The sequence below is a fragment of the Dermacentor silvarum genome, chromosome 5, assembly GCF_013339745.2.
Source record: "Dermacentor silvarum isolate Dsil-2018 chromosome 5, BIME_Dsil_1.4, whole genome shotgun sequence".
NCBI lineage: Eukaryota > Metazoa > Arthropoda > Arachnida > Ixodida > Ixodidae > Dermacentor > Dermacentor silvarum.
Genome location: NC_051158.1, coordinates 188,698,926 through 188,711,483, shown reverse-complemented (window position 1 = coordinate 188,711,483; position 12,558 = coordinate 188,698,926). Strand labels below are relative to the sequence as shown.

The window sequence follows — 12,558 nt, the reverse complement described above, 5'->3', positions numbered from 1 at the left end:
AAGAACCTGACCTTATTTTGCACTCGGTAATAATAGTCGAAAAACTTCATCCTACGGAATATTTGCAATTGAAGCGTCACAATATATACCATGCACCGCATCTATTGTTGGTGTGTTTCGTGCAGGTTGTGCGTCTGTAGCGCACTTTGCGCATTATTTCATTTTTATCATGCCCACCTGGAGTGACATGCTAAGCACGGCACCAGGCACATCTTTCCAGGACTCTTTACAGGCTATCTACCTTTCTCCACCGCGGCTCAATATGTGCGGTTTCATTGGGCGCTGTTTTAAACGGGGAGTTAGGTTTTGGCGTGCTGAATGTCCATGAGCATATTTAAATTTGAAAGCCGAATTAATATTGCGCATAATACAGTGAAATTTCTGCTGTATCTGCTGCATCATGTCCGCTTAAGTAAGACAGACATACTTTGCCACGTATTGTAGGCAGATTACAAGGTATGGGCTCCACGTTGGGCAAGTTACCTTTTTCAAAGCGAAGTGCTGCAAGTGTAAGGTGCAAAGTGTAGGCACAAAGGTAAAACTCGTTTGTCCTGCACACTTGTGTTTAGAGAATGCGAACAGTAAGCTAAGCATGCGCTGCTGTTATGTATCACCCTTTGGCAGATAAAAAGAAAAAGCTACGTTTCAAGCTGCGTGCTAACTTCACCAATCCCTAGCTCGCGGCCCCGTGCTTCCCCCATTCTCTCGTCATGGGTTAAATAAATCCCGCGCTATTTTCTTTTTCCACACACACACAAAATGCGCAGCTGCCACTTCTGCTTAAGTTCGCCTCGCCATTGTGACGTCAAGGACACGTGGCAACGAAGGCACTGCGAACGCACAGCAGATCTATGCACATCTGTTTTAATGAGACAAAAAAAAAGTGCTCACCTTTTGACTGTTATCTCGATGCTGGATAATGAATCACAAAGAGAATTGCAGGACACAATACTCTGACAGCAAGAGCTGTTGATCTTGCCGCCCAGTATAACCTCATGAGATTGCTTTGATTGTGCGTCCAAGATCCCGAGTTATTGCGTAACACTAAAAATGCAGATGTAGAAACCTTATTCGTATGCAATCGCTCTTTTTTTCTTATGCGGTCACAATATGGTAAATAGTGCAAAGCTTGGAAAAGAAGTATAGACATGAGACGACACGTGCACTGACTCTAAAATGAAATTTTGTTGCGCACGGGTGACAGATGTAGGCAGAGAAAGTAAGATACACGTAAACAAAGAAAAAAAAGCACAAAAATTTCTTACAATTGAGTGTGGGTCTCTGAGTGCGCGGGGTGGTTTGTTAATTTGGCAGATGCGCGAGTTCTTTGTGCAGTAATTGAATGGATGATTGGCGGTTGCTAGAAGGGGAAAGCATGGGGAAAGCATTGATAATCTTGAGTTTCGGAGGGCCTGCGCGCCCCATCATCACCAAATTGAGAAGCATGCAGGTATATCAACTTCTTGAGTCAGCACAGCATTTATTGAATTACTAGATAAGGAAAGTGCGTAGCTGCAAGGTTAAAAATGTCCCCGTGCACTCAGAATCTCTCAGCCATTTGTAATAATTTATGAATGAATTCTTTGGAACAAAATCTCTTAAAATGCTCAGACTCGTCTCACGAGTGACAAGCCGGAGGGGTGGCATCAGCGAAGCCAACCTCCTAAGGATCTACCACGCCTTCCTCATGAGCCATATCAACTACGTTGCTTCCGCACTAAACTGGTCGCGGTCTGAGGAAAACAAGATTGACGCACTCATCAGGAAGAGCATTAAACGAGTGCTCGGTATCCCTGTGACGACCAGCACGGATAAGTTGATGCAGCTCGGGGTCCACAACACCCTGAGCGAAATCGTAGAAGTACAGAAAACGGCACAGATCGTTCGCCTGTCTGCCAGCAAGTCCGGCCGCCGAATACTCGAGATGGCGGGCCTCACCGCCATGGCCGCGGAGTCGTGCGCCGACCCCTCCAACAGGAAGAAAGGGACGCCTTTAGAGTCTCCACATTCCCGAGGAACGTTCACCCACAACACAACGAGGCCAGGCGCGCAGCCAGGGCCCGAGCACTCATCAAGACTGCCCTGCAGAACCCAGAGCTCGCGTCCTTTGTCGACGTGGCGCAGTATCCCAGATCAAACTCGTACGCGGCCACGATAGTTGACCCCCAGGGCAAAATCCTGAACGCAGCGTCCATCCAACACTCGACGGCGTCCGTCGCAGAGCAAGTCGCAGTAGCGCTGGCTCTGTGCGATCCCGGGCGCACCCAGATCTTCACAGACTCCAGGTCGGCGGCGATGGCCTTTCTCGCCGGCTCGGTCTCGGCCGAGGCTGCGGCGGTGCTTAGGACCCGCAAGCCAGGCACGGTCCGTCACGTCATCACTTGGTTCCCGGCTCACATGGACCGGAACGTCTCTCCCGGCTCGATCAACCCCAATGAGCTGGCCCACGACCAGGCGCGAGGTCTCGTCAACCGCGCCGGTCTGAGGGGCCCGGCTTTGCAGGGGATCGACCGGACCACGGACCTGCTGCTTACTTTTCACGACATCACGGCTCACTACCAGCTGGGTCGCAGGCAGTTCCTAGCTCCTCACCCGAAGCTCGGCAGACCCCAGGCCTCGGTGTTGAGAATGCTGCAGACGGGCTCATTTCCGTCTCGATCTAGGCTGAGCCACTACGCTCCGGGTGTGGATCCCCGCTGCCCCGACTGCGGCGAGGAAAGGTCGACCTTTAATCACATGCTGTGGCAATGTTCAGCATTGCACCACTGGCCTTTTAACAGGCAAGAAGACTGGGAAGAAGCCGTCAAGAGCGACGACCTTCATATTCAGCTTCGGGCTGTCCAAAGGGCTTGCGAAAGGGCTGAAGATCACGGTCTTCCGCCCCCGGTGCAGGTGCGGCCCGCGACTACGACAAAGTAGTCCCTTAGGACAAAATAAAGTTTCTTGTCTGTCTGTCTGTCTTTAAAATGCTCGAAGGAGGTCGCTCGATGAAAACAACATAGCGAAAACATGTTATAGCATTATTTCTTATATCTTTGCAATAATACCATTGACTCGCGCGTAAAGCCCCGAGCGGTGTACCTCGGCAATACGTTTGTCCATCCAAGCAGCAATGGTACCCTTTGAATTCTGCAGTTTAACATGCCAAAAGCCACAGTAAGATTATGAAGCACGAACTACGGCATGGGGGACTCCTAAATAACTTTCTCAACCTGGTCTTCATTAAAGCGCATCTAATGTATGGTACACGGGTATTTTTGCATTTCGCTTCCATGTAAATGCGGCCGCCATGGCCAGGATTTTATCGCGAGGCCTGAGGCTTAGCAACGCAAAGTCAAAGCCACTATATATACGCCACTACGGGGGGTATTGATCACGTTTCACAGAGCTCAGGATGCCACTGACCGTATAATATATCAAACTCAAACTGGTGTTGATCGGGAGTTGTAAGGTGTACAGCTCTGTAATATGTTGAACATTTTCGCGCTTGCTTGGCATTTGACCCTGCAAGACAACACAGCACCTGAAAGAGAAGCGAAAATTGGTTTTTGCGCAATAGGCGCACAATAAAGTAGGGCCACTCAAGCGCAACCATCTTCTCGTAAGGAAGGTGCCCATAAGCCAACTCTGTTCAGAACACACATTTTGAGAAGGCGTTAGCCAATCTTGGCAGCTGCCGGTGGACCGAGCTCGCCAGGATCAGTATTTCCCACTGCTTGTAGCATCGGCTGAGTTGCTAGCAAGTTGCATCCTAAACTGGCAATATATTGGTCGAGAGTTCGAATCCACGCTGCACAACGAAAGTATTTCTTAGGTTTCAATTTCCTCGCATAATGATTTTGTGATTTAGTCGGTGGTTATGGTGTAATTAAAAAAACGAGTCATGTTATAACAACTAGCACTATACGAAATATTTACGCGGTATTCAGGACACATACATGTCTTTTTGCGCCAGCGGTGAGCACTGGGGTCAAACGCACTGACAATTTGTCACAAGGGCTTTTGCTTTCATGGTATTCAAAAATGCGCCAGCTCGGTTTCCCCAGCGCTTATTGGTATAGCGAAAACATTGTTGGCAACCTGTGTTTACTCTTCGGTACACGCTATGGTGCCTCCGCCCAAGGTACGAACCACTGGTGAAGAAGCGAATCGTAGAGCGACGCGCACGGCTGCATCCAGGCAGTCAGGCTCAGCACATCGCTGTGCAGAGAGCAGTACAAGCCTCAGCTAGCCGTCGACGCCGGGCAGACAGTTCAGTTCGTTCTCGTGAAAGCGACTGAAATGGACTTCGCCGCGAAGAACCTCTAGTGCTGGCAGCCGAAAATGGAGCTCCTATATGGAGCCGCTCCTGCAGCTGACGCTGTGACTGTGCTGCGTGTGCCGCGCAGGCCTGCGACTTTTTTTTCAATCACTGAGCACTGCACTATTAGTTACATCATAGATTTTGCGAGTGTTAACCGTATAAAGCAACGGTTGCTTTGTTTTGTGAGCCACCCAAACAATGAGAGCGGTGATAGCTTTATCTCTCAATAGATGGTGGCGTTGTATTGCCTTATTGACAATTCCGATCTTTATCAACAACCTGCCGCTGTGCCTAAGCGGCTATGGTGTTGCGCCGCTAAGCACTAGGTCGCGGGATCGAATCCCGGTCCTGGCGGCTCCATTTCAATGAGGACGAAACGCAAAAACGGCCGTGTCCCGTGCATCGGGGGCACGTTAATGTCCCCCGGTGGTCACAATAAATTCGGAGTCCTGCACTACGTAGTGCCTCATAACAAAATCGTGGTTTACACGTAAAACTCCAGAATTCAATTCATTTTCTTTTTATCAGCAGTGGGCAATGAACTAAAGCCTAGGACTGCACCCAGCATTCCAACATGAAAACTTAAAACAGTGATTTTCCTTTATGACGATGACAAATCAGCCTGTCAATATGGTGCCCACTTAACCGCTAATTGGTGATCACTACGAGCTTCTACCGTTTCCCAAGTCCTTTAGTAACTGCCTTCTAGTTCATTTTTAGATTTTCTTGATCTTGTTTTATGCTGCATTGCCTTTAGCTGCCTATATTCGCTTCATCTTAACAAGTGTCCAAAAACACCGACTAGATTGATATTAAAGCACAGCGGGGCGTTAGATTCACCTTGTGTTTCTGTGAAAACCTTAAGCGATGTTTAAAAATAACCTCTGTCAGATTGCACATTTCTAATATTTGAGCTGGATTTCGCAAATGGGTGGGCAGGTATTAGAAATACTTATCAATTAATGACTAATGAAACTTTAATTAATTACTTTATTACATATATATTCCCATTTACGAATTGTAGGCGATGAATGCGCAAGGTGTATGCACATAGAATGAATTTTCAGAATGACACCAGTTCCGAGATAGTAATTCCTGAAGTTGGTGACGAAATACCGCGATATCCCAGTTAGTATTGTGCTTCAATGCATGAAATGGTGTTTTGGTGATTCCTTCAGTCTACATGTCATTTGACCATTTTCCTTAAAGCTCGAATGTGTTGATGCAATTTTAGTAAAATAGAGTGACACACCGTGCAGAAATGCAGGGCCCTTGGTATGGATTGCTGCACTACACGGCGGATAGGAAGATAGACATAAGATTAGTAGCAGGTATGCATGACCGACTTGATATGCGCACACAAATCCAGAATTATACCAAATTGCACTCAATGTTTGAAGCATAGTCGATATGAGAAACTGGGGTAGGGAAGCTACAAGTCATCCCACACTTCATCATAATTGTTTGTTAGACGTAGACCATTCAGGCCGACCAGACTGCCCGTAGATTGACACTTCCATTTTGAGAATCACCGTATTAAAACATGCACTCGAAAACACGATCACTTATTTATAGGAGTTTATTTCGGCGCACATTCAACATCAGGCGAGTCTCCTTCTGGCATGCTTTTGTAACAATTAAACGAGTCCCACTTTGGCGATTGTGTCATTCAATTGATAAAGGCATGCTTCAGTGTTTCTGCAGATTCGAGGCCATTTAGGAGCTGGTGGGACACACGTGCTTCGGGCAGCAGTTGGGATATTCTCCGTCGGGGGTCCACTCCACCCTGCAGCCCTCGGCGACTCCGAAGTTCGGGCAGCTGTAAAAGTAGGCACGAGGTGTTTCAGCGGCTGTATTGTGATGAGCGGTTTTGTAAACATATCAAGTTTCCCTTTCATTTCTTTTTATTACCGTATTAAATACCAATGAAATAACGTCAGTGGAGTGCGAATAGAACCAGGTTTGATAACATGATGTTCCAAATTCTTGACTGTTGAAGGCTGAATAACACAGGTTAAGTAGGGCCATCAGAACTTTCGTTCTAAAAGGCAAGCATTAATTCATAATAAACAGTTGGTTTCAGTGAACTCGGCTGGGTGTACTCGGCCACGTCTACAGCACCCGCATATAACTATGGAGAACAGGACACATTTCTTGTTCACAGAGATGGAGAACTTCCTGAACGAGTGTTCGGTGCGGTAAATTTTTTCGCTAACAATTTGCGGGCCTATAATTCGAGGCCCCTGAATTTAAGGCTACGGGCGCATTTGCTATCTCCATTGATGTAAACTATTGTTGTACTTTCTTGACAGTATTGCCATTTTAGCATTAACGTGATGCTGCATAATTGTAAATGTGATATTGCATTTATTTTAGCATCCGCAGTATGTAACGAGACTTTGCATACATGCGCTGCCAGGCGTTTATTCTCGCCTTGCTGTGCCATCGAGCTGAAAAGTCGCGGTCGCCATCTGAGTTCTTTGCTATTTACAAGTTGCACGGTCGTGAGCTGAAGAATTCAATGTGCGTACTGAGGAGATACAATGAATATAGTTAGTGCGATGCCTTTTTTATCGTATAAATTAGTACAAGTGAACAAATGGCTATGTGGTTGAATACCTAAAGCACTCTCTTTTGTAAAGTCTTAAAGACACGCTCGTGTCGTTAAATCGGCAGGTGCATGATTAAAACTCCCAATTGAAAGAAACCATTTCAGAGCCCTCCTCGACGGCGCCTTTAATAACGTAATGTGCAGTTTGGAGGCGTTAAATCCTATAATTTAGAAAACGATGAACTCAACATAAATAATGAGTAAAAGTGTTCCATGTGTTCTTAGAACATTGCGCATTCAATTAATAAACGAAAACAATCCTAGGGCTAGTGTTTAATCAAAAAGGCACTTAAGAAGCATCATATTGCAAGAAATACCTCCGTGAAGCAAGTGCGCGACTTTTGGTGCGAAATCGCCGCCTTGACTGTTCAAGCAGAATCGTATGCAGCGTACTTATTGGATTTTCTTCATTCTATCCTCAAAGTCCAAAAAGAGCTGGTTGGTTATATCCTTCTAGATGTATCGCAGATTTGTGACACCGGATTCCCATACTCACAGGGTTGAGTTCACTTCGCGGGCAGCAGCGTAGCAGGTGGAAATGACGCAGGGGCTGTTGAGCGCCTTAGTTTCACCGTCCCTGATCACGTTGCGTTCAAAGACACAGGCACCTGAGATGTACAGAAAATGTGCTCGTGAAGGCCGAGCGTGGCACTCATACACGCGTTACCTATTCTTGCGTTGCTTGAAAGTGCACGAGAAGATCACAGCAAGAAGCCGGATTCACACAAGTACTATTTCAGAACACTGACATAATTAAATTGCCTAACCAAATATTTGGTTTAGCTGCTCCTTGTACCGCTTGTGGGCTTTCACTTCACAATGTTACCACACACTCTGCAAGTGAAGTACCACGTAAATAATTACGCTATCGAAATACACTCTTCCGCTTTGATGGGACGAGGTTGCCTTTTTGTAAAAAAACAGCTTCAAACATAGTGATTTTCATATTTCGGGCCAATACAGAGGGTGCCGAAAAAATTGTTTCTTAGAGAATAAACATAATGGTACACTTTTAAAATAGCCAAGCTCAGAAGACAACATTCCAGCCTCGATTTATTTAATAACTATAAAAATTTAACTATGTAATAAATTTCCTCCCAAATTGAAATATCGTCTGGAGGTGGGGGAGAAAGTGCTCTGAGATACCACTGAAGGACGTAATTGTGCCCGTCCCTTACCTAGAGTACATGAGCGGACAAGTTCAAAATACCTACATAAGTATATAAGTGTATACGTAAATAAGTAAGCCATGCTAACCAAAAGTAGCTTCACTCCGTGAGTAATTCGCTATTGCTATGGGGCAGTGATGGTGAACAGGTGAAAGAAGTAGAAAGAAAAATAAAAGTACACAATATTTGTTTAAAATGTTCCCAAAAACAAAACAATAAATGACCGCTATATCACAGCGTATGGTAGATGGTCCTCTAATCAAGTCAATCGCTGACGTCTGGCTGCTACATGTGCCGTTTGTACAAGCTAACATCACTCAAGCTGTTCAAAGAAAAAGAAGATTAAAGTAAAAGCGGTGCAGAATGCAATTTGAAGACCGTCGGTGTTGCGTCGTTAGAGCTCGGACGACCGAACAGCATAGGTCTTGCCCAGTGTTCTTTAAAACTTTTTGTTTCTTTGAGCAGCTTAGCTAACGTTAGCATGGACACCCTACATAGCAGATGATTTTTCTGCGGCAGATAAATATTAGGCCATAGTAGACAATCGCCATTTTTGCTGATAGGCTATGTAGGTGGACGGATTAGCACTAATAAAATTTAACTGATAGTTTCGCTTTAAATGAGTGCAATATGCTATTGAACTTTTATAACAAATTTTGGGCACATGTATCGCCAGATTGAAGCCAAGAACTAGTAAAGTCATATTAGCAGAAAGACGAAGTATAGCACCATTTTCCAGGTATGCGACATTAAAAGGGTTCTACAAATTATTTTGGGGCTCCTGGTAACAATTTTCATCAAAACGTTCTTTTATCAGTAGTGTAGAAAGTTGGGCGAGCTGGTGATTAATCATCATACCGTGTTGGTGAAGCAGCGCACTGACCACAACAAGGAGGAGAGACACAAGAATACACGACACTCGCTGTTTCACAGCACCAAGTGTCGTGCGTTCTTGTCTCTCACCTCCTTGTACTGGTCAGTGCGCTGCTTCACCAACATGGTATGGCGATCTTCTCACAGTTTGAACCTATGTTAAATGGAACAGCGAGCGAGGCATTTTTAGTAGCTTTTGAGGACTAATATCTTGAAAATGCTGTTGGTCTTGGGATTTCTGCTATACAGACATGATTCAACTACTCACTGGCTGAACTTTCGCAGTAACCACATGTGCCCTCAAAATAGCAATTAAACAGCATTCTAGAACATTTTAGGTGTTTAGGTGGTGAGCAAAATTGAAGTTGAAGCGTGTTTAGCTTTTAATGTCCGCCTAGCCGCGTAGCTTATTGGCAATTGTAAAAACGCTGCGGGCTTTGATATGACCATTTCTTTTTTAATTGTACCATATTAAAAACAAACAACTGGTATACTCATTATCGTACATTCCACAAGAGTCGGTGGCGGTAGCTTCGATTCGAAACGGCAGTGCGTCTTTCGCAACATTCGAATAATCTGATATTATTTCGCTATCTATACAACGACAGCGCTAATGCAGTTACAGTCAGCATGCTTATCTTGAGCTTAACGAAGACTATAGCACCGGAATAACTTGATAGACCAGCACCGTAAAGCAGTGGAAAAAAAGCACTCGCGGTAGCTATATGCATATTTGGCACCCACAACGCACTTACCGCTTATAGCGTCCTCCACGGATTTTTGCTTAATTTTAGAGATAATACTCACTAGATAATGCTATGCTACGTGTATCCTGTGGCTGAAAAGTATTTCTACTTACATGACCCTTTCAGTTACGGGGTCTTCGTATGGAGACGGAACTTGCTGTTCAATATTCCGGCTAGTGACAAGTTAAAAATTTGGAACATAGCGTTGAATGTAAATGAAACCCTCTCACAAGGGAAACAAAAACGAGGTCGTGTCACTTTACTACTTAGAATAATGCAATCCAATGCCATTTTGAGACCTACGCTTATCATGTACACGAGAAATACAACGTGTTGCCCGGTACCATTGAAGTAATTTAGCGTCCTTTGTTGCACTTAAGGGCCCTCAACTTAAAATAAAGAGAGCTTTTACTTGTAAAAAAATATTTCAGTACTCTTAGTGATGTGTAGCGATCATCTATAACTGGTCGATATTGGCAAACAACTAATCTTTTGTGATTAGGTAAACTAACCGGGTGTAACCAAAATAGCTATGCATGAGATCTCACAGTTTTTTTATGCTGAGCCTACTTTCCATATATATATATATATATATATATATATATATATATATATATATATATATATATATATGGATTACATCGAACCTTCTCCGATTTCGTTACTGAACGGGATAATCTGGTGAAGTCCGGTTTTAGTACCACTGGAAACCTCTGCCATGCCTGTTGTAAGCAAGTGTTAGATACTGACGTATGAGGGCATAAACAATAAATTGCTACCTTCTCGCCTTTGGCACGCCCATTATACGAAAAGATTTGTTAGAAATGCTCACACAGCATGCACAAATATTATTTGACATAATTCCGTGACAGCGCTCACGGCAATAAAAATTTCTTTCTGGAAAAAATGTATCTTCCACATTTTCTAATTAGGATGAACATCAATCATCGTTTCTTTGTCTTGTTCGTTAAAATTTGCTGCTGTAATTAACAGAAAAGCAGTCGCAGTTGAGATGGAATCACTCGTAATGGAAAATGAGTTACATATACGAGTACATAGTGGACCAATTTGGTCGATGACACGGTTATGTTTTAGCATTGGGTTGACCTATTCGTTAAGTAATGTCAGAAATAAATTGTCATGTATTAACAATGAATGCTACCCAATAAATACTCTGCAGTCTTCGATAGCCATATATTCTATGCTTCTCAATATTCGAGATAAAATCAATACTGGCGGATTTATCAATTCCGTTAGCGAAGCACTGATTTGTGGCGGTTTCTCTGAACGTAATATCATCTGTGGCGTAAAAACTCCGTTAAGTGAGACATTGAATGAATGTTTATTTCGTTCATGTACTCGCAACCGAAACGTCAATCTTGGCGATTGAAGGGTGTCTTTCATGCGCCTATGGCAATTGCTTACAGACTTACGTTTACGGATTTGAAAAGAAAGGCCGACGGCTTGGCTGTATGTTTCAAAGCTTCAAAACCTGTGAAGCTTTCAAACGTACAGCCCGGTCGTTTGCACCCTTTCTGCCAACCTTTGAAAGCTTCAAACAGATATATAGGGTGTTTTCGTTTTTTGTTAGGGTCTTTAAAATTCTCGTGTTGCTTATAGCAACAGTGTATAATTCCTAATCGTGGCTTACCGTGTATAACACCGAGAATATTCAAACAAGGTATCAAAACGCATTATTTAATTATAAACATCGGCCGCTTATTAATGTCTAAACTATGTGCTCTACGCTACATATTCGTTTTTATGAATTGCTGCTGCTGATTTGCAATTCAAGTGCAATTGGATCAAATTCTGATCACGACACCCGCTTCAAAAGACACGTTCCCAATGTGTGTGACAAAATGCACTGTTTTAGCAGTTATGTTTGATTTCCAGTGCGCAAAAAAGCGTCTTGTTCGAAAGGTAAATGGAACAATGCAATTTTATCAAAAGTTTGACAACGCTTATCTCAAAGCTGGTTCTACGTACTTAGAAAGCTTGTAAGCTTGTTCTCGTGAAACCACTATGTTCAATTTGGTTAACGCAATACGTGAGCCAAAGTTATTAGTTAAAAAGCTAATTGGCGAAATTTTGTCAAGATATAGTAAACATGTATGTGTTCTCGTTCATTGTGCAAGCAAAATCCGTTCCTTTATGTAATCCAGCTCAATGAGCAGATGCGTCTTAAATGCAACAGATAATCTTTAAAAAAAGGCGGCTAACATTAAAAAGCATAAAAAGGTCCTAACTTCGAAATCGAGAGTGATGAAATATTAAAAGATGTGAAGTATAACAAGTTTGCAAAAAAATAGTGTCATCGCACTACTTACAGCTAAGAAAACGAAGTAATTATTTGCCTAGAAATAACGCCAAATTATTAGCAGGAATTATACGTACCATCTTGGACAGTCACATTTCTGGTCACGTAGGTATGACCGCGTTCTTGGACATCGCAGCAAACGATACTAAAGGCCACGAAAGCACAGAGCGAAGCCGCAAGAGTGCGCATTTTGAGTGCTCAGAGGTTGTTTGTCACGAGTGGGCAATGACGAGTGCGCACTTTCGACTCTAACTCCTTTATAGCGGCTGAGAAGCCTTCAGCTGACATAACGACTCACGTAGCAACAGTGCAGAATTTGGAGTTTCTTTGTTCTTCACGTTTGTTTGTAACTCATTAGGGAAGACTCGTAACCCTGCTGAGATTCACGTGTTCACTTCGGAGAAATCACAGACGCAAACAAGGAGTTCGTTTTTCTTTTTCTGTTGAAGAAGCACGTGGCACAAGAGCATCTTTCGGAAACTCCCTTAGCGGCACAGTAGCTGCAGTTTTCTCAAACCTTGTGTGTTGCAGAGCTA

The 12,558-nt window shown here is 43.8% G+C and overlaps 2 protein-coding genes across 2 annotated transcripts; one reads left to right on the top strand and one right to left on the bottom strand.

Annotated features, from left to right (window-relative positions):
- Positions 1-2,024: 2,024 nt before the first annotated feature.
- Positions 2,025-2,955, top strand: LOC125945263 (uncharacterized). Its single transcript, XM_049666951.1, has 2 exons — positions 2,025-2,720; positions 2,781-2,955. The coding sequence occupies exons 1-2, from the start codon at positions 2,296-2,298 to the stop codon at positions 2,917-2,919; spliced, it is 564 nt and encodes a 187-aa protein (XP_049522908.1). The 5' UTR covers positions 2,025-2,295; the 3' UTR covers positions 2,920-2,955.
- Positions 2,956-5,866: 2,911 nt separating this feature from the next.
- LOC119452689 (U-scoloptoxin(16)-Er13a) lies at positions 5,867-12,257 on the bottom strand. The gene is made up of 3 exons (XM_037714657.2): positions 12,100-12,257; positions 7,411-7,522; positions 5,867-6,122 (listed from the first exon to the last, which is right to left on the bottom strand). Exons 1-3 carry the CDS (start codon positions 12,209-12,211, stop codon positions 6,020-6,022), a joined length of 327 nt encoding a protein of 108 aa, XP_037570585.1. The 5' UTR covers positions 12,212-12,257; the 3' UTR covers positions 5,867-6,019.
- Positions 12,258-12,558: the final 301 nt, after the last annotated feature.

What these genes read in the sequence shown, in the direction of transcription:
- LOC119452689 (XM_037714657.2), bottom strand. Translation starts at nt 12,211, where the DNA reads ATGCGCACTCTTGCGGCTTCGCTCTGTGCTTTCGTGGCCTTTAGTATC. An exon ending in AAATGTGACTGTCCAAGATG is followed by an intron (nt 7,523 to 12,099) that starts GTACGTATAATT and finishes TGTACATCTCAG; the next exon opens with GTGCCTGTGTCTTTGAACGC. An exon ending in CGCGAAGTGAACTCAACCCT is followed by an intron (nt 6,123 to 7,410) that starts GTGAGTATGGGA and finishes CTACTTTTACAG; the next exon opens with CTGCCCGAACTTCGGAGTCG.
- LOC125945263 (XM_049666951.1), top strand. Translation starts at nt 2,296, where the DNA reads ATGGCCTTTCTCGCCGGCTCGGTCTCGGCCGAGGCTGCGGCGGTGCTT. An exon ending in CCCGACTGCGGCGAGGAAAG is followed by an intron (nt 2,721 to 2,780) that starts GTCGACCTTTAA and finishes GCCTTTTAACAG; the next exon opens with GCAAGAAGACTGGGAAGAAG.